This window comes from Rattus rattus, chromosome X, assembly GCF_011064425.1.
Source record: "Rattus rattus isolate New Zealand chromosome X, Rrattus_CSIRO_v1, whole genome shotgun sequence".
Taxonomy (NCBI): Eukaryota; Metazoa; Chordata; class Mammalia; order Rodentia; family Muridae; genus Rattus; species Rattus rattus.
Genome location: NC_046172.1, coordinates 69,233,629 through 69,261,472, shown reverse-complemented (window position 1 = coordinate 69,261,472; position 27,844 = coordinate 69,233,629). Strand labels below are relative to the sequence as shown.

At 36.8% G+C, this 27,844-nt stretch overlaps 1 protein-coding gene across 1 annotated transcript in view; it reads right to left on the bottom strand.

Moving 5' to 3' along the window:
* Pof1b (POF1B actin binding protein) overlaps positions 1–23,701 on the bottom strand; it is a 63,929-nt gene extending 40,228 nt beyond the window's left edge. Inside the window, 4 exon segments of the mRNA XM_032890022.1 lie at positions 2,517–2,597; positions 10,728–10,802; positions 23,175–23,509; positions 23,592–23,701. Of these exon segments, the coding sequence (XP_032745913.1) occupies positions 2,517–2,597; positions 10,728–10,802; positions 23,175–23,459 (441 nt within the window). The 5' untranslated portion in view covers positions 23,460–23,509; positions 23,592–23,701.
* Positions 23,702–27,844: the final 4,143 nt, after the last annotated feature.

Sequence of the window (27,844 nt, the reverse complement as noted above, 5' to 3'; positions counted from 1 at the left end):
TAAAGAAAATTAGCAGCAACTTCAAATAAAAAGACTGAATACTGATAGAAGAAATCATAATTAGAGACGTGGCTTGAGTTCAGTTTAATTCCTAGAAGTAAAGCTTAGAAAAGCTAGCTAGGAAGTAAAAGAGGGCAAGGTTACAATTTAAGAGGTTCAACTTATTGTAAACATTGCAATTAAACTGAGAGTTCTCCCTGGGAGATTTAAAAGTACAAAATACAAAAGAAATACACTTAAAAAGAAAACAGGAATACACACACACACACACACACACACACACACACACACACACACATATATATATATTATATAAATATATTTATATGAAAATAGTTTGCAAAACCAGTTAGGTTATTTTTGTTTACAAAGTATGTGGCTTGAAACTTGCTCAATAAAGGACAGAGTTCAAATCCTTAAATGACTGTTTTTCTTCATTCTTCTGTTAGATCTTCCTGAGAAAATGTTTGAAGTTCAAAATAGCCTGAGATAATGAGTTCTTAGAGGAGCAGGCCTGGTGTTATTAACATGTACTTACTTATACACACACTTCTAATTTTGTTGCCTTTGTACACAACACAGTGTATAAGTCAATATGTAGCTGCATAATTTAATCTGGTATTCATTTAAGGTCCATTGTGCATTGCCCTTAATTTGCTATTTCTTATACTGCATTATTCAAATCCATTTCCAACACTGTCACTTTGTAGCTCTGTGTTCCTACAGCACTTAAGAATTTAAGTTTTCTCAAGACTTAAGAAAACATGTTTTAAAGAATTCGCATTCCAGACTGGGGGAGATGGCTCAGTTGATAAAGCACTTGTTGTGTAAACATAAAAACCAGAGTATGGACGCCCAACATTCAGTAGAGCTCTGGCTCTGTTATCTTATCCATTATCTTAACCCTGAGGAAGTAAAGACAAACAGATTCCCAGAGCTCACTAGGCAGGCAGGCTCCACAGCTCACTGACCAGGCCGGCTAGTCTTGAACATGCGCTCCAGGTTCAGTAAGAGACTGTCTCAAAAAGACAGGCAAATGGTGGTTAAAGAAGACACCTGATGTTAACTTCTGACCTCCCCATGTACTTGCATACATGAATACCCATAAACACACATGTACAAGGATATGTACTTATATAAATATAAGGAGAACTCTGTGGATAAAAAAAACAGAAGATAAAATGTGTGTAAGTACAAAACATACAAGAAATGCTGCCTTTGTAAGAAGTCAATATTACAGGCTGGATTCAGATAGAAGGCATCCAAGTCCCATCACATGTGATATTGAGATGGGGAGTGGTAGAGGACAAAGGTAAGGAAATATATGTTCCCTACTACGGTTCTCCTCACTGCTCCTGGTCCAGCCACCTTGCCCCTGTTTTCAGCCTTACTGCTTAAATATTTGATTATGTAAAAGAAGGAGCAGGCAACTGCTTTAGCTATAATCACATCCTCTTTCAATGTTTACACAAATTTATGAAAACTCAAGCAAATATCCAAAGCAATCATCCCCTTCCTCAGATCCTCTGTGTACACAGATTCACACAGACATGCATTCGCAACTAGCAGCTTCCCCAGCTAAGGGGGCCTGGGAACATGATTTTAATAAGTAAATTAAAAAATAAGGGGTGGAAAAGGTAGTAGTAGAAGTAGATCCCCCACACCACCTAGATCAGTGGCAAATGAGAAAGGCTTCGGATTAACTGTTTTCTTTCTGCAGCTGGAGTACAGAATCTTTCAGCAGAAAGATTGTTTCCTGTTGTAATGGAGCAATAAAGGGTAAAGGGAAAAAATGTCACATCTTTATCCACACCACAGTGCTTTTTTGTGTGAGATTGATTCCTCAAAACAAACAACAACAAAACAAACCCGTTCTGTTGCCACTATAGATATATGTGTGCATGCACATGTATGTGTGTACATTCAAGAAGGTTTATTATTATAGAAAATGTTTTCTTAATAATCTTCTCAAATTAGATAGACAAGAATACATACTTTATAAAAAAAACATATAGTTATTTATCTTTGTAAAAATATAACAATGTAAAATTTTTAAAAGCTTATTTGTAGGTATGTAATTCATACCTCACTAGCTACAAGCAAATGAAACTCTTTTGAACTTTTAACTTTTAATTTTCTTCTTCCTAGTCCACATCTGAAAGGCAAATCCAAATAATCTAAATCTTCTGACTCCTGATGCGATGGCTGGTAGATTTTATGGGAAGCCGGTGAAACCTTTGTCCCTTTTTGCTCTGCTTCAAAGTGCACAAAAGTCCCTTACAGTGCACAGGGTGGGGCTATAGAAATGAAAGTTTTATAACAGCCAAGCCGCTTGGAACTTTCGGTCTCTTTGTCAGACTGTATGGGTATATGGCTCCTTGAAATTAAAAATAGAGTTTTATATTAATGATTAGAGGTGCACTTTCCAACTGGAAGATAGGCCAGTGATCTGCATTTAAGGATCTGATAACTAACTTACTTTATCTACTGGAAAAAAAGATCACGTGATACCTTACCTGGTCAGGATTTTGTACTATGTATCTTCTAATGGTGGTTTGTGGATATGTAGTAACTTTCACTGTTGGAGAATGGAGTTCCTGTGAAGAAAAATTAAATCCATATAACTACATAAAACTATCATTACTTGGTAGCTTGGAGTTATCAAAAATAAAAATAAGGAACATTTTTCATCATTAACATTATAAAGTCATTTTTGTGAACAATGATATATGACTTTATAATTCATTTAATGTTAGTATTGAAAGTACTTTTGCAAAGCAGAATTTGCTCAGCTCTATTGTAAGTAATTGTATTATACTAATTTCTATTTTTACCATACTTTTCCACATTTTACTATGGTTTTATTATCTATTCGTGTTTAACAAAGTTTGGTAAGTAAAAACTCTATAAGGACAGAGTTTACTTGTTTTCAAGTTCTATTCTACCTCTTGAGTCTGATTAGTTCTCTAGATTCATTTACTCAGTAAATACAAAAATTATGTAACTATTTTTCTTTCATAAATAATCAAAAATTAATATATCCAAGATTCAAGTTCTTAACTCATTTTTATATTTTCATACTGAGAATATATTGGAGTAGAGAAAAATTGCTTAAATTGTGCTAAAGCAGATTAAATGAAATACAGCAGTTTCCCTTGTATTGTGCTTCTTGCTCCCCATTCGGGAACACTGTTGCCCTTTGTTTTTATTTTTAAGTTTGGAGTTTTCCAAAGTCTTCTGAACCATCTGATACACAAGCAAAAATGCTCCTGGTCATGAAAGTTGAATAGAATCATAGCACTGGATTATTTCTGTTTTCTTTCAAAGCCTGTTTATACAGAAGACCCTCAGAATTGCCCTAAAATGGCCTCAATTGCATCCTTCCCTCCTACCCACGCTGGGGTAAGAGAATTTGGAAAATTAAAAAATCCAGCAAGATGCCTTGAATCTACATGATATTTTGTTTGACATGGGTTTCTCCCTGGGCATACTTATTTTTAAGGAATTTGTTATGTAATTTCCTTTCCTTTATTTTACTAACCCCTTTCTTTCTAGACTTTCTCAGAGTGATTAGTGTTACATTGACATGTTTAGATAAAAAGTTAAGCTTAAATAAATTGCCTAATAAGAATTAATAAGTTCTATATAAAAACTACTCAATTCTTATGACTTCAATTGCTTTTCTCTTGGAGATGTAGGATCTCGGTATGAATCAAACAGCTATGGCTTTAGGATCTTCAGAAGGTTGTTTTGTTGTTGTTTGCTTTGTTTTACTTTGTTTTGTTTTGTTGTTGTTTCCATGCACCGCCCATCTGGCTACTATGAATATTTCCAAGGATATAGACAGTCTTCATACATCACAAGGATAGCACCATGTGGCAAACCCTATGGTCTAGTACATACCCATAATGTAATCAATAAAAGTTAACTTATGCACTATATGCAAATATACACAAAAATGTAAGTGGGGCTAATCATCAGAATAGCACAGCGTGCTTATGTCCAAAAGTCAGACTACTTATTACTTGCTGGCTTCTTGGAACTGTTCAATGTAGTCATCATCTAAAGAAGTCTCTTTATGTTTCTGTCTAATGTTAGAAGTCAAACCTGCTTGTACATACATGCTTTGGTTTACTTCCAGATACTTCATACCTGAATCTTTACTGTGTATGAGAGTTCAGTGGAGAACTCGGTGCTGAAGAGGTTAGGAATTCTCACCTACTTGCTTTGTGATTGTGAGTTGCATGTTGCTACCACAGAAACAGCACTAGGCAGCCACTCTGACACTCTCTCTCTGAACAAAGCGAAGCTGATGCAGTCTTGGCCCATGGACATGAATATCTCCATTGTGTTTACTGTCCCTCACAGCATCCTTCAGAGGAGGTCTTCAGGCTTGATATGGTCAAAGATACCAATAGACCCATGCTGGCCACTTGCTTGGAAAGGATCAGGGGCAACTGGGAGCTCATTGATTACTTTATATGCTTAGACTTATATATTCTTACTTCTTTAAGAACTGAATTCTTCGGGGTTGGGGATTTGGCTCAGTGGTAGAGCGCTTCCCTAGCAAGCTCAAGGCCCTGGGTTCGGTCCCCAGCTCCGAAAAAAAGAAAAGAAAAAAAAAAAAAAGAACTGAATTTTTCAAGTCATCTATCACTTACAGCTGTGTTCTTTGTCAAAATGTTAGTGAGTTCCCAAATCTAACACTTTGGGGTCCATTTCCATTCAAAATGCTTTCATTTCATGAACAAGCTAGATCATCAAAATTCTAAATTTCATTGCAATGTCTTCATTGCACATCAGACGTGAGATGTCTTTGGTTGCAACTACTGTAGGTGATACTACAGACAGACCAAAAACTGCATTCACACTTGTTGGTTGCCTGTGGGATCATATTCTGGATGTTCTTTGCTTTCAAAGATCTGTTGGCCTGATTGTAGATGACTCAATCTTGGGGAGTTGTTGGTGATTTAAATGAGAAATTTCCCCTATGGACTCAGGTGTTTGAATTCTTTGTGCCTAATTGATGGTACAGTTTGGGTAGGTTACACGATCTTTAGATAGAAGAATCATACTGCGGGAAGTACTTCATAGGAGATGGGCTTTGAAGGTTTATAGCCTCACTGTACTTCCAGGAAATTCTATGTTACATGTTTGTGGTTAGATGTGATCTCTCAGCTTCCTCCTTCAGCAACTTGCTGTCATGGCTCTCTTCAAATTATAAACTCTCCCTCTGAAACTATAAGCCAAATGAACTCTTTCTGTAACTTGACACAAGTTAGTGTCATTAGAGCCTCAACTGAGAAAATGCCTCCTTAAGATCAGGCTGCAGGTAAGCCTTTAGGACATTTTCTTAGTGATCGATGTGCAAGGGCCCAGTATATTACAGGAGAGACCATCACTGTGATGGTTTGCATATGCTTGGCCCAGGGAGTGGTACTATTAGAAGGTGTGACTTTGTTGGAGGAAGTAAGTCACTGTGGGGTGGGCTTGGAGACTCTCCTCCTATCTCCTCCTAGGATGCTCAGTCTGTTGTTCCTGGGTTTTTTCAGGTAAAGGTGTAGAACTCAGCTCCTCCTGCACCATGGCTGCCTGAGTGCTGCCATGTTCCCACCTTGATGATAATGGATTGAATCTCTGAACGTGTAAGCCAGCCCCAATTAAATGTTGTCCTTTATAAAACTTGCATTGATCATGGTGTCTGTTCACAACAATATAACCCTAACTAAGACAATCACCCCTGGGTTGGTGGTCCTGGGTTCTATATAAGAAAGCAAGCTAAGGGGCTAGTGAGATGGCTCAGGAGTTAAGAGCACTGGCTGCTCTTACAGAGGTCTTGAGTTCAATTCCCAGCAACCACATAGTGGCTCATAACCATCTATAATGAAATCTGGTGCCCTCTTGTGGTACGTAAGCATATATACATGCAGAACACAGTATACTAAATAAATAGGTCTTTAAAGAAAAGAAAAAACAACAAGAAAAAAGAAAGCAAACTGAGAAATCCATGGGAAGCAAGCCCATAATCAACACTACTCTATGGCCTCTGTGTCAGCTCCTGCCTCCAGTTTCCTGTCCGGTGTGAGTCCTTGCCTGGACATACTTCAATAATGAACAGTGATGTGAAAATGAAAACCAAATAAATCCATTCCTTTTGGTCATGGTGTTTTATCACAGTTATTGTAACCCTAAAAAACAAACAGCAGTTGGTACCAGGATAGTGGATTATTACTGCAAAAGAACTAACTGTATTGTTTTGAGGAGGATTGTGGAAGGACTTGGGAACTTTAGGCTAGAAATGTCATTGGATGTTGAGAGCTCAGTGAGCTCTTCTGCCAGAACTTGAATGATAAGAATGTTGAGAGCAGTGCATATGATGAAAGCCTGGCCTCAGAGAAAAGCAAAGCTTCTATCAGGTCATATGTGAGAAGGATCTGTGGTATCTGGTCAGATGGAGCTTACTAATCAACTGTGACTAAACAAGAGACCAGAACTACTATGGTAAAACCTTTACGTTGTTGTGACAATGGATGCTGGTCAGCTGGATCTGAAGAATCAGCTGTGATCAAGAACAGACCAGCATCTTTGATAAGAAGTCTTCTAGGAAGTGTTTCCCTAAGAGGCAGCACAGAGAAGCTGTGCTTTAGACGTGGCCTAGGTTGACAGTATGGTACAAGACTTTCCAGGGTAGCACTGGTTTTCAAGGCATGGAGGGGGGTCACAGAAAACAGCTGAGGCTTGTCACTGTGAGAAGCCAGGAGTGTCCGTTGGTGAAGATGCAGCCTTAGTAACAGTTGGAGCCACAGAATTTCAGTGGCCATAAAAAGACGCTGAGGCTTGGCACTGTGAGAGGAGCCTCAAAAAGGCTATTGGTGAAAATACTACCTAGTTGCAGCAAGAGACCCCCGCATTTTAGAGTTGCCAGTGCTGTGGGATAACCACCAAGAACAGAGGCAGCAGTGGAGTTGAGCCAGCTGGAACCTATGTTCCAGCTATGTGTGGTGCAGACAGGGGAGCCAGAGAAGAGACCTAAGCCCTTTGGAGAAGCCCTGAAGATGATGTGTGGACCCCAGACATCGAAGACCAAGTTATTTATATTTGGAGGCTGTTTTTGCATGGTTTAGATAGTCATTATATACCTTGGTTATACTCATTTGAGGTAAGGAAGTACTTAACATATTGTTTTATTATTTTTTAGGAGCCTGCAATTGAGAGACATTTGCTGTTAAAAGACTTTTGATTTTTAAAAGAGATTGGGTATTTTAAATTGACTGTTTAAGGGTTTGATTTTTTAAAGACTGTAGGACTTTTTAAGTTTGTAAAATGTTTAGTACTATAATATCAAATTAATGTGTGGTCTTGGGGATGGACAAGAAAAGGAAGGTTGTGGCTTAACAGTTATTTATGTTTCAAGTTGACAAGAGGTCCATTGTGCTGGCTAGTTTAATGCCAATTTGGTATAAGTCAGATTCATTAGACAGAAAGGAGACTCAATTGAGAAAATTCATCCATAACATCGGGCTGTAAATGAGGCTGTAGGACATGTTCCTTACTACTGACTGGTGTGGGACCACCCTCGGGCTGGTGGTCCTGGGTTATATAAGAAAACAGGCTTAGCAGGCCAGTGCAGCAAGAGGGTAAACAGCACTCCTCCACAGTTTGGTTTCTGCATCAGCTCCTGCTTCCAGCTTCCTGCCCTGTTTGGTTTCCCACCCTGACTTCCTTTGATGATGAACAGTAATGGGGAAGCATAAGCCAAATAAACTCTTTGCTCCCCAAATTACTTTTGGTCATGGTATTTGATCATAGCAATAGTAATATTAATTAAGACACTTTTCTAAATCACTTTTGGTTAGCCTGTTTTTTTCATAGCAACAGACAAATAACACTAATATAAGGTATGTAAACAATTATCATTCCTCCTTACAGACCCAGCCCCCACTGTTTTCCCTCACCAAGGAGAAGGGCTTCTGCCAGCAGACTTGCAAGTTGTAGGAAGCACGTAGGTACTTGTGCTCACAGATAAGCACTAGAGGAACCAGGAATGTCAGTTAAAAATGCAGAGTTATTTTTTTCAAAAGGAGAGATGTATAGCCTTTTTTTTTTTAGGCCAGAAGGCTGGGAACGGATGTGGTTAATAGCCTGACGACATCTGCTTTATCTGTATGGCCAGGCAACACTGGCTCCCACAGACTTATGTTTATCTCAGTCCATCTATGATGCTGTCTTCCCAGAGACCCTTATCACAAGCATTGTTTACCTTGAGCCCTCTTCCTTAGCTAATTTATAGAACCCATCTTTATGGCAGATGTCACTTGTAGTTTACAAGAGTTTCAATGTAATCATGTTTTAAGCTTTGCTGGACACATGGGCTTGGGTTTAATTATCACCAGGAAATATTTTTCAAACTGTGCTATGCTTAAATATGTCTAAAATAAACGGTCCATTGTCAGATTCTAAAAGTTTGAATCTTAACGAGCTACTGAGTCATGTTTAACCAGAATTTCTCACAGGGACATCCTGCTGGCTATGGTGTTTGTAGAGACTCCCACAGCCACTCAAAGAATGAGACTGGCTATCTTAGGTCCCAGATAGGGATATTTAAAGGTTTTCAAGGAAGGACTTTGAAATCTTTACAATGACTTGCATAGTTGTACTCTTCCCACTGATAGCAGCTTTTCAAAAATCTAGAAAGTTTCATAGATCAAGGAGAGTCTCTTGTCTGATTTGCTTTCTAGAGAAGGGATGATGGTGACTGCCCAGTGGTCACATGGTCCTCTGGTGCTTCTTTGGGGAGAGTGAAAGCCTTTTCTGATGTGGAGTCACTTTCAGAATAAGGTTACTCTTCAGCTAAAGATATCCGATGTGGCAACATCAGGCACATTGGAGGTCACATAGTGTGATCAAGAGTAACTCCAAAAGCAACAGCAGCAGTTTGGTGACTAGGTGCCTCTCCATACTTTTTGAACTGTATCTGGGCATAGTAGCATACACCTTTAAATATTCCTTGGGTTGGAGGTGGAGAGCCATAGACATTAAAAGAAACAGAAAACCTGTATGTGGTGAGGCAGGCCTGTAATTATAGTACTTAGGAGACTGAAGCAAGAGGATCTAGTTTTCCAAGTTAGCTTGATATATATACATATATATATAAATTATGAATAAAACAAGACTTTGTCCTATCAAGAAAGAAAGAAAGTGAGAAAGAAATGAAAGAAAAAGAGAAAGAGAAAACATTAGAACAATGTCATTTGTGAACTTTTAATGAAAAAAGTCAACATTGTTAATATGTGTTGTTATACATCAATGAGAAAAGATCTATAAATTCATAGGAGAATGATCAGATATATGCATACTTTAATAAAGTAAGGGCCATGGATTTTGAAAGAAAAGGTAGGAGTGTGGTTAGATCATAAGAGCCAAAAATCATGGGTACCTGCCACAGAACATTATTTGCTGGACATGACAAAATCATTGGACACATGAATTCACAGTGGCTTTGACTGCATGTATAAGATCTGTCCAAAATCAAACTGGCCAAAACACCAACATGGTTGGAATCATGATGTCCCTCCCCTATCTAAGGATCTACCGGGAACTGAATAATGCTTGGGGATGCAGACTGTTTTTGTCATGGATGTGGCCCCTAAAATGCTACTTGGGCTCTAGCAGAGGGCTCAATACCCATGCTTATACAGAAAACACCTAGAGGTCTCTGTGTAAAAGAATAATAAAAGTATATGAAGGTGGGAGAAAGGGGTGTTTCGAGGAAAGGGGAAGGAATAGGTAGCTGATTCAGTCAAAACACATTATACGCAGTATGAAATTCTCAATTAAAAATGACGCTAAAGGAAATGGTTAATAAACCTCGAATTATTCAAGCAAAGTAGGAATTAGAGTTTCCTTTTTCTTTTTTTTCTTTCTTTTTTTTTTTTTCCGGAGCTGGGGACCAAACCCAGAGCCTTGCGCTTCCTAGGCAAGCGCTCTACCGCTGCGCTAAATCCCCAACCCCAGGAATTAGAGTTTAACAACTACAAAATACTTTGTGTTTTCCATAAACTTCACTCTTGTCAATACCCTAAATTGTATGCTCCTCTCCCATGTAACTACAAATTTAATATGCTTTATATTTTGTTCCCTTGGAATTTAATTTTTTACACATGCCAATTAACTAAACATATTTTATTACAGTAGTAATTATTATTATAACTCACATTTGAATATACAATACTTACATTGAAACCTCATAAAATAACTAGGATTATTAGGCCATAAAGTTGAAAGGAAATAAGTGTCTGTGTGCCATTGAAACCATAAACTCACAATAAGACTACTTGCCCCCTAAGTATACATTTTAAAGTACTATCACTCACAAAGTCAGTTCCTCTGTCAATCCAATTTCACGTATTTTATTGGAATTAAAAGCAAGGACCCTTAAAATATCTGCATTCGCTAGAAGATTGTCAGCTAAAATTAAACTCCACTTAGACTAAAAACATTATGAGTGAGAGAATAATGGATATCAGAATGTAATTCATGGCACTGCGGTACAACCTTTCGATAGGCAGGATTTATATTCACAGATGAGAATACCCTCTTTGTTTGTGAGCACTGACATTTCGTAGCAGTGTAGTTCGATAAAGACTTAAAGATTGTCCATACATATGAACAAGACTTAATGTAAAAAGAAGAAAACTAAGTCTAATGTAACACACATCTTTGTTTACCTGTTCAGCATTTTGTGTTATATGGAGAGTGCTTGGTGCACAAGTAGATATTTTCAGAGTTGGAGAATGGAGCTCCTGTTGAGAAAAACAAAACATTCAGAAATTGTTTCTGACCACTGCACTTTGAAAGTCTTCAGTTACTGGGATTGCTAACCCATTCAGTTGAATGGATGAGGTGCCCTTTATTTTTATAATAATCTTATTAGTCACAAATAAGAACATTGTGCGTAGGCTTTCTTTGATGATGTCTATCCAAAGGACACATTTACTGAATTACTTGGACAACTTTTAAGTAACCTAATAATAAAATAATTTCTAGGGCACTTTTCTAGCCACACCATCTTGTATTATGAAGTTTTCTTTTTTTCCCTTCTTTGACAAGTGTGCTAATATATACCACAATAGTATAATATGTCTGTTGTGAAGCAAATGAAAATTTTGTTGAGCAAAAGCAAAGAAAATATTATCAAACTAACAGATGAAGCTACCTTTGCAAAGTTGACTATTACTCTTAGTTTCCTTAAAGCTGACTCCTTTATACTTTACGTTCCCTGCTACCAGCTTAATTCCGGAGCCAGCAGGACTGTTTTAAAGTCATTCACAAAAGTGAATAAAGGTGGTATTCATGACAATTAGTCAAAATGATTACTATGCTATCATTGTTTATATTTCTTCCCAAGTTAGGAAAGATGTACTGCCTCATTAGTGTGTGCAGAGATTTTTTTTTCATGGTACTGGGGATCAAATCCAAGATGTCATATGTTACTCAGGCGCTTACCATTGAGCAACTTCCCCAAGTCTAGACTGCATAGAGTTGATAGTATTACTCAAGCTCTTCACACATTCCTATCATTTATAAAGGATTGACATGCCTCCAGGATATTTTCCCACAAACTGAAAAAAATTTTTTTAAGAAAGGGGTACTTAAAATCAGAATCACAGGTATACAAGGTTAACACTGGCAGGTTTATAAGAAACCAAGATATTTGCTCAAACTGTAGAATATTCTGGACACTTGGGCACTATTTTTGTCATCTTCCCCTTTTTTAATTTTAACTTCGAATAGTATAGATCTGGTATTTTCTGGATGCCTCTAAATAGGTTCCTGGATTTCCTGCTGGAAGCTAAAAACTCTTCAGATAATTACAGACAATTACGGACTGTAAGGCAAACAGGCACATATCCTTCACTTCAGAAAAAAATGATTCCAAATACAACCATGTGCTAATGGATCAGGTCCACAGATCATGAAGAGAAAGTGAGGTTTTTGGTTTTGTGCTTTGTTCTACATGAATATAATTTTGTCTTTTTAAGATTACTGAGATGTTTTACTAGCATATTAACTATACAAAGTAAGTGATGTCATCATGATAGTCACATGCCTAGAATGCACTTAGATATATTTATCCCCTTTATTAATCCTGGAAGCAGTCATTTCCTGTTCCATAAAAAGTGAAAATGTTTATGAAAGAATCAAAGAAGAGCATGTCATAATTTTAAGGTCATACCAAGAATAAGGATTTCTTTTTTAGTAAACTTTCTAAGTGTTTAGCTTTGAATACCTCTCTCTCTCTCTCTCTCTCTCTCTCTCTCTCTCTCTCTCTCTCTCTCTGTTTCTCCAACACACACACACACACACACACACACACACACAGAAACACACACATCACATAGAGCATTCATATTAGAATCATTAAATTCGATAGCCTTTCATTCCTGATAAGTAGTGTAAGGCACAGATGAGGTGCTTGGTTATCATGGTAGAACTAATGCCTGGGCTAGGAGTCAGGTTCCTTGGATTGGAACCTAGTTATAGTACTGCTCAGTTTGTAATATTGGTTATCTCATGTCTCTTCCATGAGCTTCAGTTTCTCCGTGCAGGAAATTACATATGGTTGTGTGTAAGTGTGGTTTAGACAGCCCTTATTCTCTGTTCTATTTCTGGTATTATATAAACAAAGGAGATAATTTTTAACTTATTTTTGCATTTTGGTTCTATATTGAGAAAATAATTTTAAATTCTTTAGGCTTGTCAACCTTGTTTTCCTTTGATGATGAGAATGTTACTAATGCCGATGATGGTGCAAACAAATATTAAGACTTTCCTACAGCAAACATCTTTAATAGAGCCTTGAAATTCAATACCTAAAACAACCTCATAAAGAAGGTACCAGTATAACTCTACCAGACATTATAAGTAATTTTATACAAAACAGCCTAATTTAATAGATGATAATTATAGAGGTATTATTACATGCTAGAATTCAACAAAAATAGCAATTACTCCAGAAATCATGCTTGTAATCACTCTATATTTTGCCACATTTATAACTTGCTTGATTATATTTTCAGTTGACAAATTGTAGGATCTACTTATAAGATAAATTGTGATTAGGTCTTATATGAGGAGCCTAAATATATTTTTATTTCTCTCTTTCAAATTAGTCCTTGTGAAAAGTAACACTTAGAATTTGGGCTACTGGAGAATAAGTAGGAGTCTTTGTGCATGCTGGAAAAAGTGCTCTACCACTAAGCTGTATCCTGGCTGTTGTGTTCTGTGGGAGAAGTTGAGTATGCATGCCAGGCTGGCCTCATGATCCCCCTGCTTTAATTACAGCATGCTGCATAGGTGTCTGGTTCCAAAGCAACTTTTGAAAACATCTCACCTATTTAAACGTGATCACATGAGGAGACAGCCCTGATTAAATGATTTAAACTGCTCTCAATTCAACAAAGGACATCTGTAGGCTCCATGATGTATTTGCAGAGTATAGCCACAGGGCCCTAAATCAAGTAACACACTCCAGTTCTCTTTAGCACTTACGTCAGTTAATTCCCTTAATATTTCAGGATGGTTGTACTCTTTCATATAAAATATACACTATATTATTGAGTCATCTAGTCTTCTCCTTAGAAATGATAAGCATTACTTTGCTTTCAACTTAACTTACACAGAAGTCTGGTAAAAAAATCAATGTTCATCATTATAGGCTAGATCTTGTATGAAACCCGGTATGTTTTGTCATGAGTATTGCTTTTTTTTTTTTTGCTGTTTACGGTTGTACCCATGTTCCTCTTCCTCTTCCCCATTTACTTTTTATGAAGGAGGCACGGCATTGGCAATTTTAAAATCAAAGTGGGTTAAAATCAGTTGGCTTTCTGAGAGAATTTCACCACATCACTCAAGACAATTTTCTGCATCTTAGTATATGCTATATCAGAGCCAAGAGCTTTGGTTTCCAGTAGAGAATTCACTATTCACAAAAATGTATCCATTTTCAACTGTTAAAATAGATATGTGGTTTTCAGAGTTACATAGTTGAAGTATAAATGGTCCAAGCTTCTCAGTTATTTACTCTAATCACAGTGCTTTTCAGCATCAGAGTACAATGGAAAAAGGAAGAAAATCAGAAGCTGGCGAGCTGTTATTTCCCTCTAGACACATAAGAAACCTACAAACATAGGTTCTATTCTCAACTTAAGGATTAGTTGAGAAATGAAATAAAAAATCAGAATAGATAGGTTTTTGACCTCTAATATCTTTTTGGGCTGTTCTAGGTTGATAAAGATAGAATAGTCAGCGAATGACTTATAATAAAAATAGAAACATGTTTAAAGTGAAACACTTTATTATATAATTAAAATGAACTAAAATAGACAATTGATATAATGAAAATCCCAAAAGTAAGTTTCTAAATTCAATGATTCATGATTTCTTAAAAGATCTATGCTAACTTGGACAAAATTGTCTTGGACTGTTGGAATACTAGATTTTTTAATTTGAATTTTTTTCAGGAAGCAGTGTATCTTGTTACCCCAGCTGGTCTTGAACTTCCTACTGAGCCAAGAATAACTTAGAACTTCTAATCCCCAATGTACACATGGACCACACACAGTTTATTTGGGTATCACACACAGGGATTCATGCATGCTAGGCAAGCATTCTATACCACCTGAGCGATATCTCCAGTCCTCTTTATATACATGCAAAGTACATTCCCTGTTAAATAACAGAGAGGTATAAGAATTAACAGAGTCTATTCTCTATTCTTGTCAAAGTTATAACTGGGTAGCTGATAAAAATTTGCAAATCACAGTGAAGTAAGAAGTATAAGGAGTTACTACAGGAGCTTCAAGAGTTAAGAGGTAAAGTAAACCTTGGATAATTAAAGATTGGCTCACACAGAAACATATGAGGAACATAACAAATGTCTCTAGAGCTTTGTCATGTATTGGTGAGAAGTATGGTAACTGAGGCCTTATTTAGAGAATGGTCTGTAGCACAGGGCAGTAGAATAAGATTTTAACAAAATGGGTCCATAAGGAGCAGATCTGAAACTCAAACAAAGAAATTTACAGACTGAATATCACCAAGAGTTTAATAGGGAGAAGCTTGAGATGAGGTATTTGTAGAAAACCTGAGGAAAATTTCTAGAAAAGACATTTTTTGGTATAATTTGATTTATGATGAATTTGAAACAACTTTAGGCTGTAAGTTTTACACTTGATATAGCCACTTTTGTATCATTTTGGTCAAGTACAAACAGAGGCTAAAGTAAAAATTATTTATGTTGGCTCACAGTTTCAGAAAGCTAACAAATGCTTGGTTGTGTGTAATTAAGAAGAACGAGGTGGAAAAACCTGTGGTGGAGGAAAGTTGATCACACTATGGTAGATGGAAAGAGGGGGGCAGGGAGGAGTGAGAATTGAGGTAGGGATGGAGGGAAGGGGGGGAGGGGGAAGGGAGAGAGAGATTGATTCAGGAACTGACTAGGAATAATATACACTGAAGAACCTATCCAAAAGGACCATATTCTTTAGGCAGGCCACGTTTCCTTTAAAGTTTCTAGAATGTTCAAAAACAGTGCTACCAATGCAGGAATAGATGTTTTCAACATGAACTTGTGGCTGCTATTTCAGAATCAAGCCACAATAATATCCAAGCTAAAGTTTGTGGAAGAAGATAAATGGGTAATTAAGTGCTCCATTTGAAGCAGAAAGCTTTCATTAGAAAATTACAAATATAGTTTGGAGTGTGTGTGTGGATGAATAGTTATAATAGTTTTTATAAGAGAAACTTTGGGCACATAACTAGTATGTCAAACCATTAGAGGATTATGGAATAAAATTTAATAAATGAAAGCACTTCACCTCGACAGAATTTCATTATCAGGACAAGTACATGGAACATATCTAAAAGCAACGTAATTAATGTCTTCAAGCAACAATGTCTCAGGGAACTGATGTGATGACCAGTCAAAGTACCTGTTGTTTAACATCACAGGCCATAACAATTGTGACAAGTATTTATCCATCAAAACCATAAGCCAAATATAAGCAAGTTGATTTCAGATGCTTCATAAGACCTAAGACTTGGAAAACAAAACTAATTGACTCATCGAATAACTTCGAATGTTTATTGTGTTTAGTTTAAGCATTCGATTCTTTTTTAAAGAAAATATGTGATTTTTCTAGTTTAATTTCAAAGAGAGCCTGCGCAAGAGTGACAGTCTGAAACAGTTCCAGTTAAGAACTGTGTCTTTACAAAAAACACATATTCAGGAATTTAGGGAAGCCATAATCATATTAAAGGAAGAAAAACCAGGGGGATGGAAGAGAAAGGTAGGAAAGCAGGGAGCAGAAAAGCAGGATAAAGAGAAAAAAGTGTACACATTCTATTTGTCAGAACATTTATTTCCATTTGTCATTGAGTCTTGATTTTAGAAATAATGTGTAAACCTTTAAGAGGTGTAAAGCCTGGGTGGAATAAGAGAGTAAAGAAGTATTATAGTACGCAATACACGTGTATCACCCTCTAGCTAATGCAAACTACTATTAGGTGTAAAAGTAGTCTACAGCTGGAGTGGCTGTAGGTAAAAGGAAGCAGGGTAAGAAAAAAAACCCCTAACAATGACTTTGGGGTGCAGTTTTCTGGGATAAGTAAGATCTGAATCATGATGAATTATTTTCAGAACCTGGAGTAGAAATGACATTGGTGGAAGTTGCAAGGACGGCAAAGTGAGTTTGCTTAGAAAACAGTCATATGGGTATCTGCAACTGAATGCAAAGCTGGAGCAAATGGGACATAGACTAAAGAGCAGAATGGGAGGTACCTAGATGCTCCTTTGGCATTATTAAAGACATTTTCTGTCATTTAGATAAATTTCAAATGAAGGTAAAGGTTCAGTATTTCCATCAAAGTTATTCCAGGGCAATTGGACCTTTGAAATAAATAAAATTTAATTTCTTGCATCATCATATATTTTGATAAAAATCAGCAAAACTAATGAAGAATATTTTAAAAATTAATTCCTAAAAACAACAAAATTTTTGTTTCCGAGAAATAACATATTTCAAACCGAAATGGCATTCATGCTATGTTTTCTTAGAATATATTTTCTTACAAAGCCTATGATGGCCTCAAAGTCACTATGTAGGTAAGACTGGATACAAATTCATTGTGATCCTCCTACCTCAGCCTCCTGAATGAGGAGACTATACCAAGTCCATATTTTTTAATGTTCATCTACATTATCTTAGGTGGTTTAAAATGGGTACATACAGAAAATGGTGATGAAATACAATGAATCAGCTAGCACAAACTTTGTAATGTTAATGAGTCAAGTGTACACACCAAGAATATTGCATATTGCATACACATGTAGACTTGCAACTAACTGCTAGATTTAAATCCCAGTTTTAGTATACACTAGCTGTATTCCAAAGGTTATATTACATTTCTGCACTTCATGGACCTGAGCTGTAAAAAATAGAAATGAAATAGAATTTCATTTACTGGATACCTTTACATTTACCTCATTAAGTAATCACTAAAATCTGAAAGCCATTTAGTTTTTCTTTCTAAATAAATGATCAGTGGTTCTAACAAGTCCAGTAACTTATTCAATGTAATACAGTACTTAACACTTACTTATATGTCAGGCATTGAACTATGTGTTTCCCACTATATGTAATCCTGTAACTGTAGCAATAACCTGTAACTTCCTTTTTATTGTTGTCCCACTTTATAGACGAGAAGAATGACATATACAGCTAATGAGTTCCTATACCAGGTATTAAACTCACGTTTCAAATCTAAGCTACACTGTTTTAGAGTTCCATTCTACCACAGTCCACCTGAACATTTAGTACCTAGGACTCTGTCTAAGACACCCCACAGAGAGCAATTTTATAGATTTTCTCTGTAACAGCTGCTTAGACTGTCAAATCTGAACCTTTCCAAGGATCTATATCTGGTTTTCACTTATCTCTTGGTGGCTCCATTTGTAGAGCTCAAAATATTCAATCAACAGAGAAGAAATAAATGAATTGGGTAGTAGAGAATATTATATGCACAGTGGATGGATTTTTTTCTTTATATGTTTGGAAGTATATTGTAATAAATATGGAACTGCTTCATAATTTTAATTTTAATTTTTTTCTTAAAGACTAATATATGATATTTCCCAACCAAGATTAAGAGAGTGTTATGGGTCCTGTTGCTAGTCCCAATACTTACAAGAATCACTGAAGGTAATAATATTGAGTTAGAATAGGTATAGGAACAATAGTTTCAAAGGAAGTATTTTTTATGTTTATAGTTCTTTTTTTATAGAAAATAATTTCTTTTGCACAATATATTTGGATCACAGTTTCCCTTCCACCATCCACTCCCAGATCCTCCCCAACTCCCAATCTACCCAATTCCAGGTTTTCTTTTTCTCCCTTTGGAAAAAACAGCCAAAAAATAATTAAAAAATAACAAACTAAAGTACAAAAACAAAATAAGAAGATTAGGAACACATACCCAGCACAAAAACACAAAGTCTGAAAACATAATATATGTAAAACTACCTGACATTTATTCTGATGGAATTTCACAAGGTAAACTATTATTTGAATAAAGTCCCTGAATAGTGTGGAGAACACTTGTTAGAACATTTCAAACTCAGTAGCATCATCAAACACCTGCCTTAAGTTGTTGTTGAGATGTTTTTCAATGCTTTATAAAATAAGAAACATGTAAATTAACAGCATCTTTTTAAAAGAGGAGACAAACACTTCATTCAATTAAACTAGAAGTCTATTATTGTGTTTTCATAAAAGGAAAACAAACAGTGGTTCCATTCCTTTCTTCTCTCAAACCCAAATCTCTCACTTAAGATTCTTATTTCTGATCGTCATTCTCTCTGTCTCTTCCTGTGTCTCTCTCTGTCTCTCTCTGTCTCTCAGTCTCTTCTTTGTCTCTCTCTCCATTGCTCGCTCATTTTCTTTTTAAAGAAAGCTATAAAATGGAGAGGGAACAAAATATACAGTTCTCTTTTCAGTGTATGCTCTCTGTCTTTTCTGTCTTTAGTTTTTACTAAGATATATGCTCCAGAAAAGCAAAAAAAAAGAGCTTCTGCTGGAATAGCTGATGATGTGAAAAGTCAGTTTAAATATATATATTTAGAAAGGCTTCAACTCTTAAATGAAGCTTCAGAGCATTACAAATATCTCAGTAGTTTCACCAGGAATTGTGAAGAAAGAACAGTTGACACAATGTCTTCTCTCCTTCCACTGGCTATATTCCCTGCCCAACAGCACATCACAAAGACAACTTGTGAGTGTCACAGCAGCCTGAAACTGGCCCAGATATTTATCAGACCTGCCTCAACAAGAGACAAGTGCCATGAACATTTTCACCCAGCAATTAGGTGCACTAACAATTTCTAAAGCTTCATTTAATTGTAAGCACAAAGGGGATGACCAACTCTGAAAACACCAGCCCCTTTATCCCATGACCTCATTCTTTATTCAGGCAACCTACTTCCCTGAACAATCATTCCTTTACTGACCACACCCTTGAACAACAATTTCTCAAAGCAACACACCCCTTTACACAGAACAGGAAAATTTTCTACTAGTAAATAGAAACTTTACCACAGTAGGGAAGTCATTCTCAGTCTTTGCAACCAAAGACAATGGAAAATAAAATGTAAACAAAACTATACACTGAGTGAATAATTATTGGCCATGAAGGTCATTTACAAATTCACATTTACCTCTAGGCTACTCTCTGAGGTTAGACTTTTTTGTTGCAAGTTTTCAAATTAAAAATAATGGCAAACCTTAAAAGTCATACATTAAAACCCAATATTTTATTTAAGAAATTCCTCGTGACAACATATAAACTAATATTTTTATAAAGATAGGCATTGACATCCAGGCTCTGTGTGTTTATCCTCCAAGTGGACTTTCCTTGGATAAGCAAATGGTATTTATCCAGATCATAGCATTTCCTGTAAAACCAGCACTTAAGAAGCATCTGTTCACTGAATGACTGGAATTTAACATATTTAATTTTGATCTATTTTCCTTTCTCAAAACTCAGTGTTCATGGAAAATATCTTGACCTTCATGAATACTTAAATTAGCCAAAGGAAAAAATATAAGTCCAATGAATAATTCACACCCGTGTTGTTCATTTAAGGCAGTATGCCATTTTGAGTTAATTATGGTGGTTTAATATTTAAGCGTTAAGGATTGAATTCTAAAGGGTTTTGTTGTTATTGTTTTTCTTTGGCTTTAAGTAGCTTTGAGAACATTATTCATTTATTTGTAAAACCACATTGGGCTTAAAAGTGTTTCTGGCTTTGTATGACTATACTTGTTCTTGTGGGTAAACCTAATAATTTAAATTCTACTATTAATCCAGATAAGGTGGGTAAAACTGGTATCTACATTTAATTTTATTTGAGAAATACCCTATTAATCAGGCAAAAACAATAACCAAGAAGACCATAAGTATGTTTCATCAATTATAGGTGAAAATGAAAACATTATATATCATATAGATATATAAAAAGGTTTACATCTATCAACAGAATCTTAGTACACAAGAGAAGAGTAGTAGAAAACATATTGTAAAACACCAGAGATAGAAAATACTAAATAATCATAAGATTTGAGAAACAAAGCAGAGTAGCATGAATTGTTTTCCAAAGGAAATATATTTTATAACTGGCAAGATTTATTTTAAAATCTGAGTTCTCTAAGCATCGTACATTCACCCAAACAAAGTAAAAGGCTTCATTGAATCCATTGTGGCCAGAAATTGAATGCTAATCCTCATTGTCTTGCCTTCTCCTGTAGTAAATGCTGAAATTAGCATAATTGCCACATATCAACTCATCTAAAACACAACATATTAAGAAAAAATTTATTGAAACTGTAAAAGGAGTTTTGAGTAATCTCTATTGCCTTGTGCCTGGGTATGTAGGAAAGGTACCATCCCAGTGGAGTCACTTTGTAAGCAGGGAGATCATTTTAATCACATCTAGGACTACTTTATGTGACTGCCATAATATCATCCTAGCAACAAGAGGAAGGTAGAAAACAAAATAGATGAGCTTGCTATTCATCGTCATTGTGGTCCCTGTCTTTAAAAGCTGTTTGGTCGTGGTCCCTTTTAGTGTAATTTATCTCCAAATCCATTTGAAATTTTATAGTCAAAGTTTCTTTTTATGTTTGCTACCAAGGAAATAAAGTTCATTCTTCCCCTCTATAATATAACTTGAATTTCACCTCTCTCATGTCCATTCATTCATTACTTTTATTTCTCTCTAGTCATAAATAACCCCATTCCTCGGAATGAACTCCATTCTAGTCTCTTATCTCAACTACTTTGAAAGTCACACTTTTAGGCCATAAGAGTATATGTGGCTTTGCTACAAGGAACTAAGTTTCAGGATGGAAAGAGTCTTAAAGAGATCAATTTGGCAAATTCTGTATAAAAGAAGGAAAGTTTTTTAAAAAGCTTAACCATCTTAGTTTGAGCCTTACATTATTATTAAGAATGAAAGTTGAACCAAGGGAAAAAAAATAAAACACAATTCTCAAAATTGTCCTATATTCAGTATTACTTTTTAAAAAGAAGTTTGCTCTTAAGTGTGTACCTATCCTTCTTTTACTAGCATGTTCACATGAAAAAAGAAGGCTGTGGGTTGAAATAACTGAAAAGTAGCATGGCTTCAGCATTGCTATGATGATTGTAATTGCCGTTTTTAACCATTGTTTTGGAGGCAGTAAGGATCTAAGATGGTCTCTGGTTTGTTGTTCGTTGACATGCTAATGTGCAATATTGGGATGTAAATTAGAATATTGGAATGATGACTTATACAACCTGGGATTTTTTTTAACCTTTATAGTTTTCTACCCTTTGAACACAATACAGGTGAAGGTTTTTCCTACCTACAGAAGGTCTGGATTTGGTTGGGAGGAGTTGGAGGCGGCGGGGGGAGGGGTTAAAGGAAAAATCAGAAAATTACTGGTATTAAATGTTTTGTATTTTCCCTGCTTTTAAACTGTTAAATAAGATAATAGTAAAATAATTGTGCTTATAGTTTGGAAACCATTTCTATCTTTGAGGAAGTATTTTTTAAAGTTTCACTGCACATTTAAGGATGCTACTTTATATTCTACTCGAATTGTGGGTTTTAGAATAAAAGCCATGTACTGTTTCCAGTTGGTATAATAATATAAGATAGGATAAGACCCAGTCATTCCTTTATGAGGTTTTCACAGTACAAATATCATGAAAATACAATTTCAGTTTGGATAGAAGCTCACAGAAAGCTTAACGGTATGTACACTTAATATAAAGGGAGTTAGAGAATCAAAACAGACATTAAGCTGTCATTTTATACTATCTCTCCACGTTACTTTTCATGTTCTTGAAAGACTATTAGCACAGGTATCGGTGGTAAGAAAAAAAAAACAATTTATCTCACTTCTAAGGGTTTCTTAAAGATTCTTCCTTTGTAACTTGCATTTGCCTGCTTGCCTTTCTTGCTTTTCAAATTCTATAACCTTTCTTCTCCCAAACATTCCATAAATTATTCAGCTAGTATGTATAAGAATCAATGTGTCATTTTGACACGTAAAATAATTCTAAGACATGTGCACCTGTCACTTATCTGGGATCAGCATACTATTAGCTGAGCGCAAATAACTACACATCACTCCATATGTGCTATTGTCTCTGTATCACTCTATTTGCCACGAAACACCTGTTTGCTAGTGATATGATGTGAATTAGTGGGGAACTGTTCTAAAAATAAACCTATTGCATTCAACTTGATGACTACTTTTGTCGTTAAAGGCAAAAATGGCTTGCCATTTAGAACACATCTTTCAATCAATTTCAATTTTTAAAATGTGCCTTCCTATACTTTGGTCAGGTTACGTAAATCATCGGGATGGCAACCAACCAAGCACAGGCCGTAGTAAACAAAAAATAAAAGAGCTGAGAGACAGAATTTGGGAGACTGTCTAACACATACATAACCAAAACCAACCAACAGCTATCCTTGTCGATTACAGCAAAAGAAGCAGAAAAGAAGAGAAGTGAGATTTAAGATTTGCTTTCCTTTTTCACGATAATCTGAAATAGCTGTCTTTTGTTACCTGAGAATGGTCGCTCCAAACCAAATTTTGGTAGGAGGAGGCTGGTTTGAGAGGGGAGAGCACTTCCCGTGAGCCGAGGGGGTCCAAGGCCTGCACCACCTTGTTCATAGGCCCACTGTAGGTCCTCACTCGCTCATACACTACATTTTTTTCTGGAGGCTGCTGGGCTTGACTTGACTGATGGTAGCAGTGGTAATGCTGAGGCTGGCACTGCAGGACCTCTGTGGGCTGCTGGGTCCCACAGCTGCTGCTGCTGGTCTCACTCCAATAGCTTGAGCTCATCATCTTCTCGGTGGTCAGAAACAGTTTCCCCAGAGTTTCCCCAGGTGCTCTCCCTAAGGAAAAAAAAAATCGTTGAAAAGGTGATAACAGCGAAGCCAGGCACGAGGACATGCAAAGAAGGCCTTTATCAACCACCTTTTATCCCTGGTGGTGCCTAAAAGATGAGTTACCCGAGCAGCAGCAGGAGCAGGTCTGGCAGCTGCGAGTACACAGCAAAGTATTTGAGCTCAAAGGAAAAGAGGAGCCACCCTGGGAGATTGCTCCAGGAAATGGAACCGACACGCCCCTCAGGGGCGGATTCACCTGGCAGGTTTGCGTGCCAGGAGAGGCCCTGCCTTGCCACAGAGATAGCAACAGGACTTCCCAGTAGGTAAAGCAGTCAAGAAAAAGCAGAGACAGAAGTTCAGGGCAGGAGCCAGCTCCTAGGACTGGAAATTTCAAGACAAAGATACCAGTGTCAAAACCTGTTAGAGCAAACAACTCGACTTTCCCATGGCTTGTAAATTTAGCAAAGGTGGTTTCAAGCCTAAGTACTCATTCCAGAATCTCAAACCAAATTAAAGCCTAGGGACAAACTCAGTTTCAAAGATAAATTTGCATTCTTCACAAACCCCTGGTGATAATGCAGATAAAGCAGATTGCCACGGGGACTCCAAGAAATTTTCTCTAATTTGTGAACCTGTTTATCTGGCTCCAGTCATAGTACGTGTTTTGAAAGACATTGACAGAGATGTATCCAAAAGAACGGCTGAGGAAAATGGTACCATTCCACAAGTCCTTTGGTTGGTTTTTGCTTTTAATCGCTTGCAGTTTTAGAAAGGAATTTGCCCTGACTTTTTTCTGCCTCGGGAAACATGGAGTTCCATTGCTTCTTTAATCTCCAGTTGTTAAAGGCACTGTAAACCTTTATAGTGCCTTTTGAGACAAAATGAGATCTAAATGTGTTCAGCGCTTATTTACAACTACTTGAAAATCCAATCAAAATGGTATTTACCCACAAGGTAATGCCTGGCAAGAAACTCACGCAAGAAACTCAACTACAAAATCCTACCTGATGCTTCTTTAATATTAAGGGGAAGGGGTGTCTTCCTTATCTGCGTATGGATTTTAGGACCCACTAATTCAGAAAGAATGTGATGTCTTTCACCTGGGTAGCCATCTTTTTGGGGTAAGTAAACAAAGGGTAATAATTTACTAGTCACTTACTGTGTGCCAGGGCACATTCAAGAAATTTTGCAGGAAGCTTTACACTGTTCACAACTTTGTAAGGGTTTCCTGGGTGAAAAGCTGAGTTGAGGCACAGGTATAAAGAAGTTGAAAATCTTCCCACAGTTAGATAAGTCTTTTTTTTTTATGTTTATTAACTTGGGTATTTCTTATTTACATTTCGATTGTTATTCCCTTTCCTGGTTTCTGGGCCAACACCCCCCTAACTCCTCCCTGTCCCCTTCTCTATGGGGTTCCCCTCCCCATCCTCCCCCCATTACCGCCCTCCCCCCAACAATCACATTAACTGGGGGTTCAGTCTTGGCAGGGCCAAGGACTTCCCCTTCTACTGGTGCTCTTACTAGGATATTCATTGCTACCTATGAGGTTGGAGCCCTGGGTCAGTCCATGTATAGTCTTTGGGTAGTGGCTTAGTCCCTGGAAGCTCTGGTTGGTTGGCATTGTTGTTCATTTGGGGTCTCAAGCACCTTCAAGCTCTTTCAGTCCTTTCTCTAATTCCTTCAACGGGGGTCCCGTTCTCAGTTCAGTGGTTTGCTGCTGGCATTCGCCTATGTATTTGCCTTATTCTGGCTGTGTCTCTCAGGAGATATCTACATGCGGTTCCTGTCGGCCTGCACTTCTTTGCTTCATCCATCTTGTCTAATTGGATGGCTGTATATGCATGGGCCACATGTGGGGCAGGCTCTGAATAGGTGTTCCTTCAGCCTCTATTCTAAACTTTGCCTCCACATTCCCTCCCAAGGGTATTCTTGTTCCCCTTTTAAAGAAGGAGTGAAGCATTCACATTTTGGTCATCCTTCTTGAGTTTCATGTGTTCTGTGCATATAGGGTAATTCGAGCATTTGGGCTAATATCCACTAATCAATGAGTGCAAAGCATGTATGTCTTTCTGTGATTGGGTTAGCTCACTCAGGATGATATTTTCCAGTTCCAACCATTTGCCTACGAATTTCATAAAGTCATTGTTTTTGATAGCTGAGTAATATTCCATTGTGTAGATGTACCACATTTTCTGTATCCATTCCTCTGTTGAAGGGCATCTGGGTTCTTTCCAGCTTGTGGTTATTATAAATAAGGCTGCGATGAACATAGTGGAGCCTGTGTCTTTGTTATATGTTGGGGCATGGATCTGGGATCTGAATATAGGGAGATTCACATCAGAATGTAAGCTTTTATGAACTAAGTAATACTGACAAAGTTTTAGTGTTTGAGCACATAGCCATCTAAGAAGTCTCTTAGGTGACAAGAAAAAAAAACATACTAGAAATGACAAGTTACAACTGACTTTAAAACTAGGCTGAATTGTTATGGATGGAAGGTATATGCAAAACACCTGAAAATTAACCTTTAAAAACACTTTAAAATAACTTGTTCTTATTACACATCTTGTATTCATCATGCACATTGCTTGTCCATTTAGATGTTGTTCTACAAAAATCAATGTAATTAGATTGACCTAGTAGTATGTAATTCCAGTACTTGTGAGGCTGAGACAGAAGGGTTGCCATGAGTTTGAAGTCAGTACCAGCTAAACAATGAATTCCAGTCCAATCTGGGCTACAGCTTAAAACCTTGTCTCAAAAAGCCAAAAATAAAAAACAATTAATGATAAATTAGAAATACATAGCCTACCAAGTAACCAAGTATGATATTAGATCCATAACTCATTGCTAGCCAAAGCTTTGTCTGAATGAGGACTGGGTATAAATGGTGTTATCTAGTTAACACTGATTGAAATCTGAATTTAACACACACACACACACACACACACACACACACACACAGAGAGAGACTGTTGCTAGTGTCTGCGGCCAGTCAATATGTAACTTGTGTAAAGTTGAGGGGAAAGTGAAAAGTATTGTTCCAACAAAACGCTGACTGTATCTGCCTTTTCCATTTCTTAGGAATGCAGGCTATCAACTTTGGTGTAGTTGGGCTCCAATTAATGTGTGAAATAGATATGTTCTTTCAATCTTTGTCATACATCACTGCTTCCCATCCCTGGGTATAAGGAATACAGCTTGAAGCAGAGGAGAAGAACAAAATAAACTTAAGCACTACCTGACAGACAGATCACATCTGACTACAAAGCAGACACTGAGCATCCTTGTTCAAGGCCAAGAATTTAATCAATCATTCTCAAGAAAGATTCAATTTCTTCTCTGAGAACTCCCTTGTGAAGTCATGATCTGCACTGCCTAATATTTGTATTGATAAATAAATATACATGCACTTATCTATGTAACAATGGTACGTGCACCATGTCACAATTGAAAATCCAATGGATTTTGACAATGTATTCTACAAGCTTCATGATTGTACTTCTTTTTCCTATGGTATATGGGGTAATAAGAGTTCATTACTTATTTTTATCACTAGGCTTTTTCAGAGAATTCTTGATTATATTTCCAGCAGTCTTTTTTTTCCTTTCTCTGTAATATCGATATTTTATATTTGGCACCAAAAAAACTAATTTAGAATGTTTGATTTGGGGGAATAGAACAGATATTCCCTTAGAAGATAATTTAATTACAATAGAGCTAAAATTTTTATTCACTGTTCCTAGCTATAAAAACATTTCATTCGTTAAGCATGTAACTGAAGGAGTTGGGCTGATGGGTCAGCAGTTAACAGCACTTGCTGTCCTTGCAGTAAGACTGGGTTCAATTCCCAGCACCCACACTGTGGCTCACTACAAGTACAGGGTTATTGATGCCCTCTTCCAACCTCTGAGGACACCAACTATGCACATTGTACACATATATACACTCAGGGAAAAGACTCAGACATACTAAATAAAATGGTTTAAAACTTATAAAAGAGAAAAAAGTTAAAAATTCAAGAGAGTACATGTACAAAGTAGAAACTGAAACTCCAATATTAATGGTAAACATAAGGATTGAAACATCAGCTAAATATATTGCTCTATAGAGGATATGAGATAAACAAATTCAGAAAACTCAGTCTTTTACAGTCACACAATGCAGAACACTCATGTCACCACCGGTGTGTGGTGTGTGGTGTGTGTGTGTGTGTGTGTGTGTGTGTGTGTGTGTGTGTGTGTTGATGGGTAGGGATTTCTCCTGCATGTTAAGCAAGTAGTTTCTTCCATGGATATCACCTGGGAGCCCTCTAATTTAATCAATTTTGACATTGGAAGC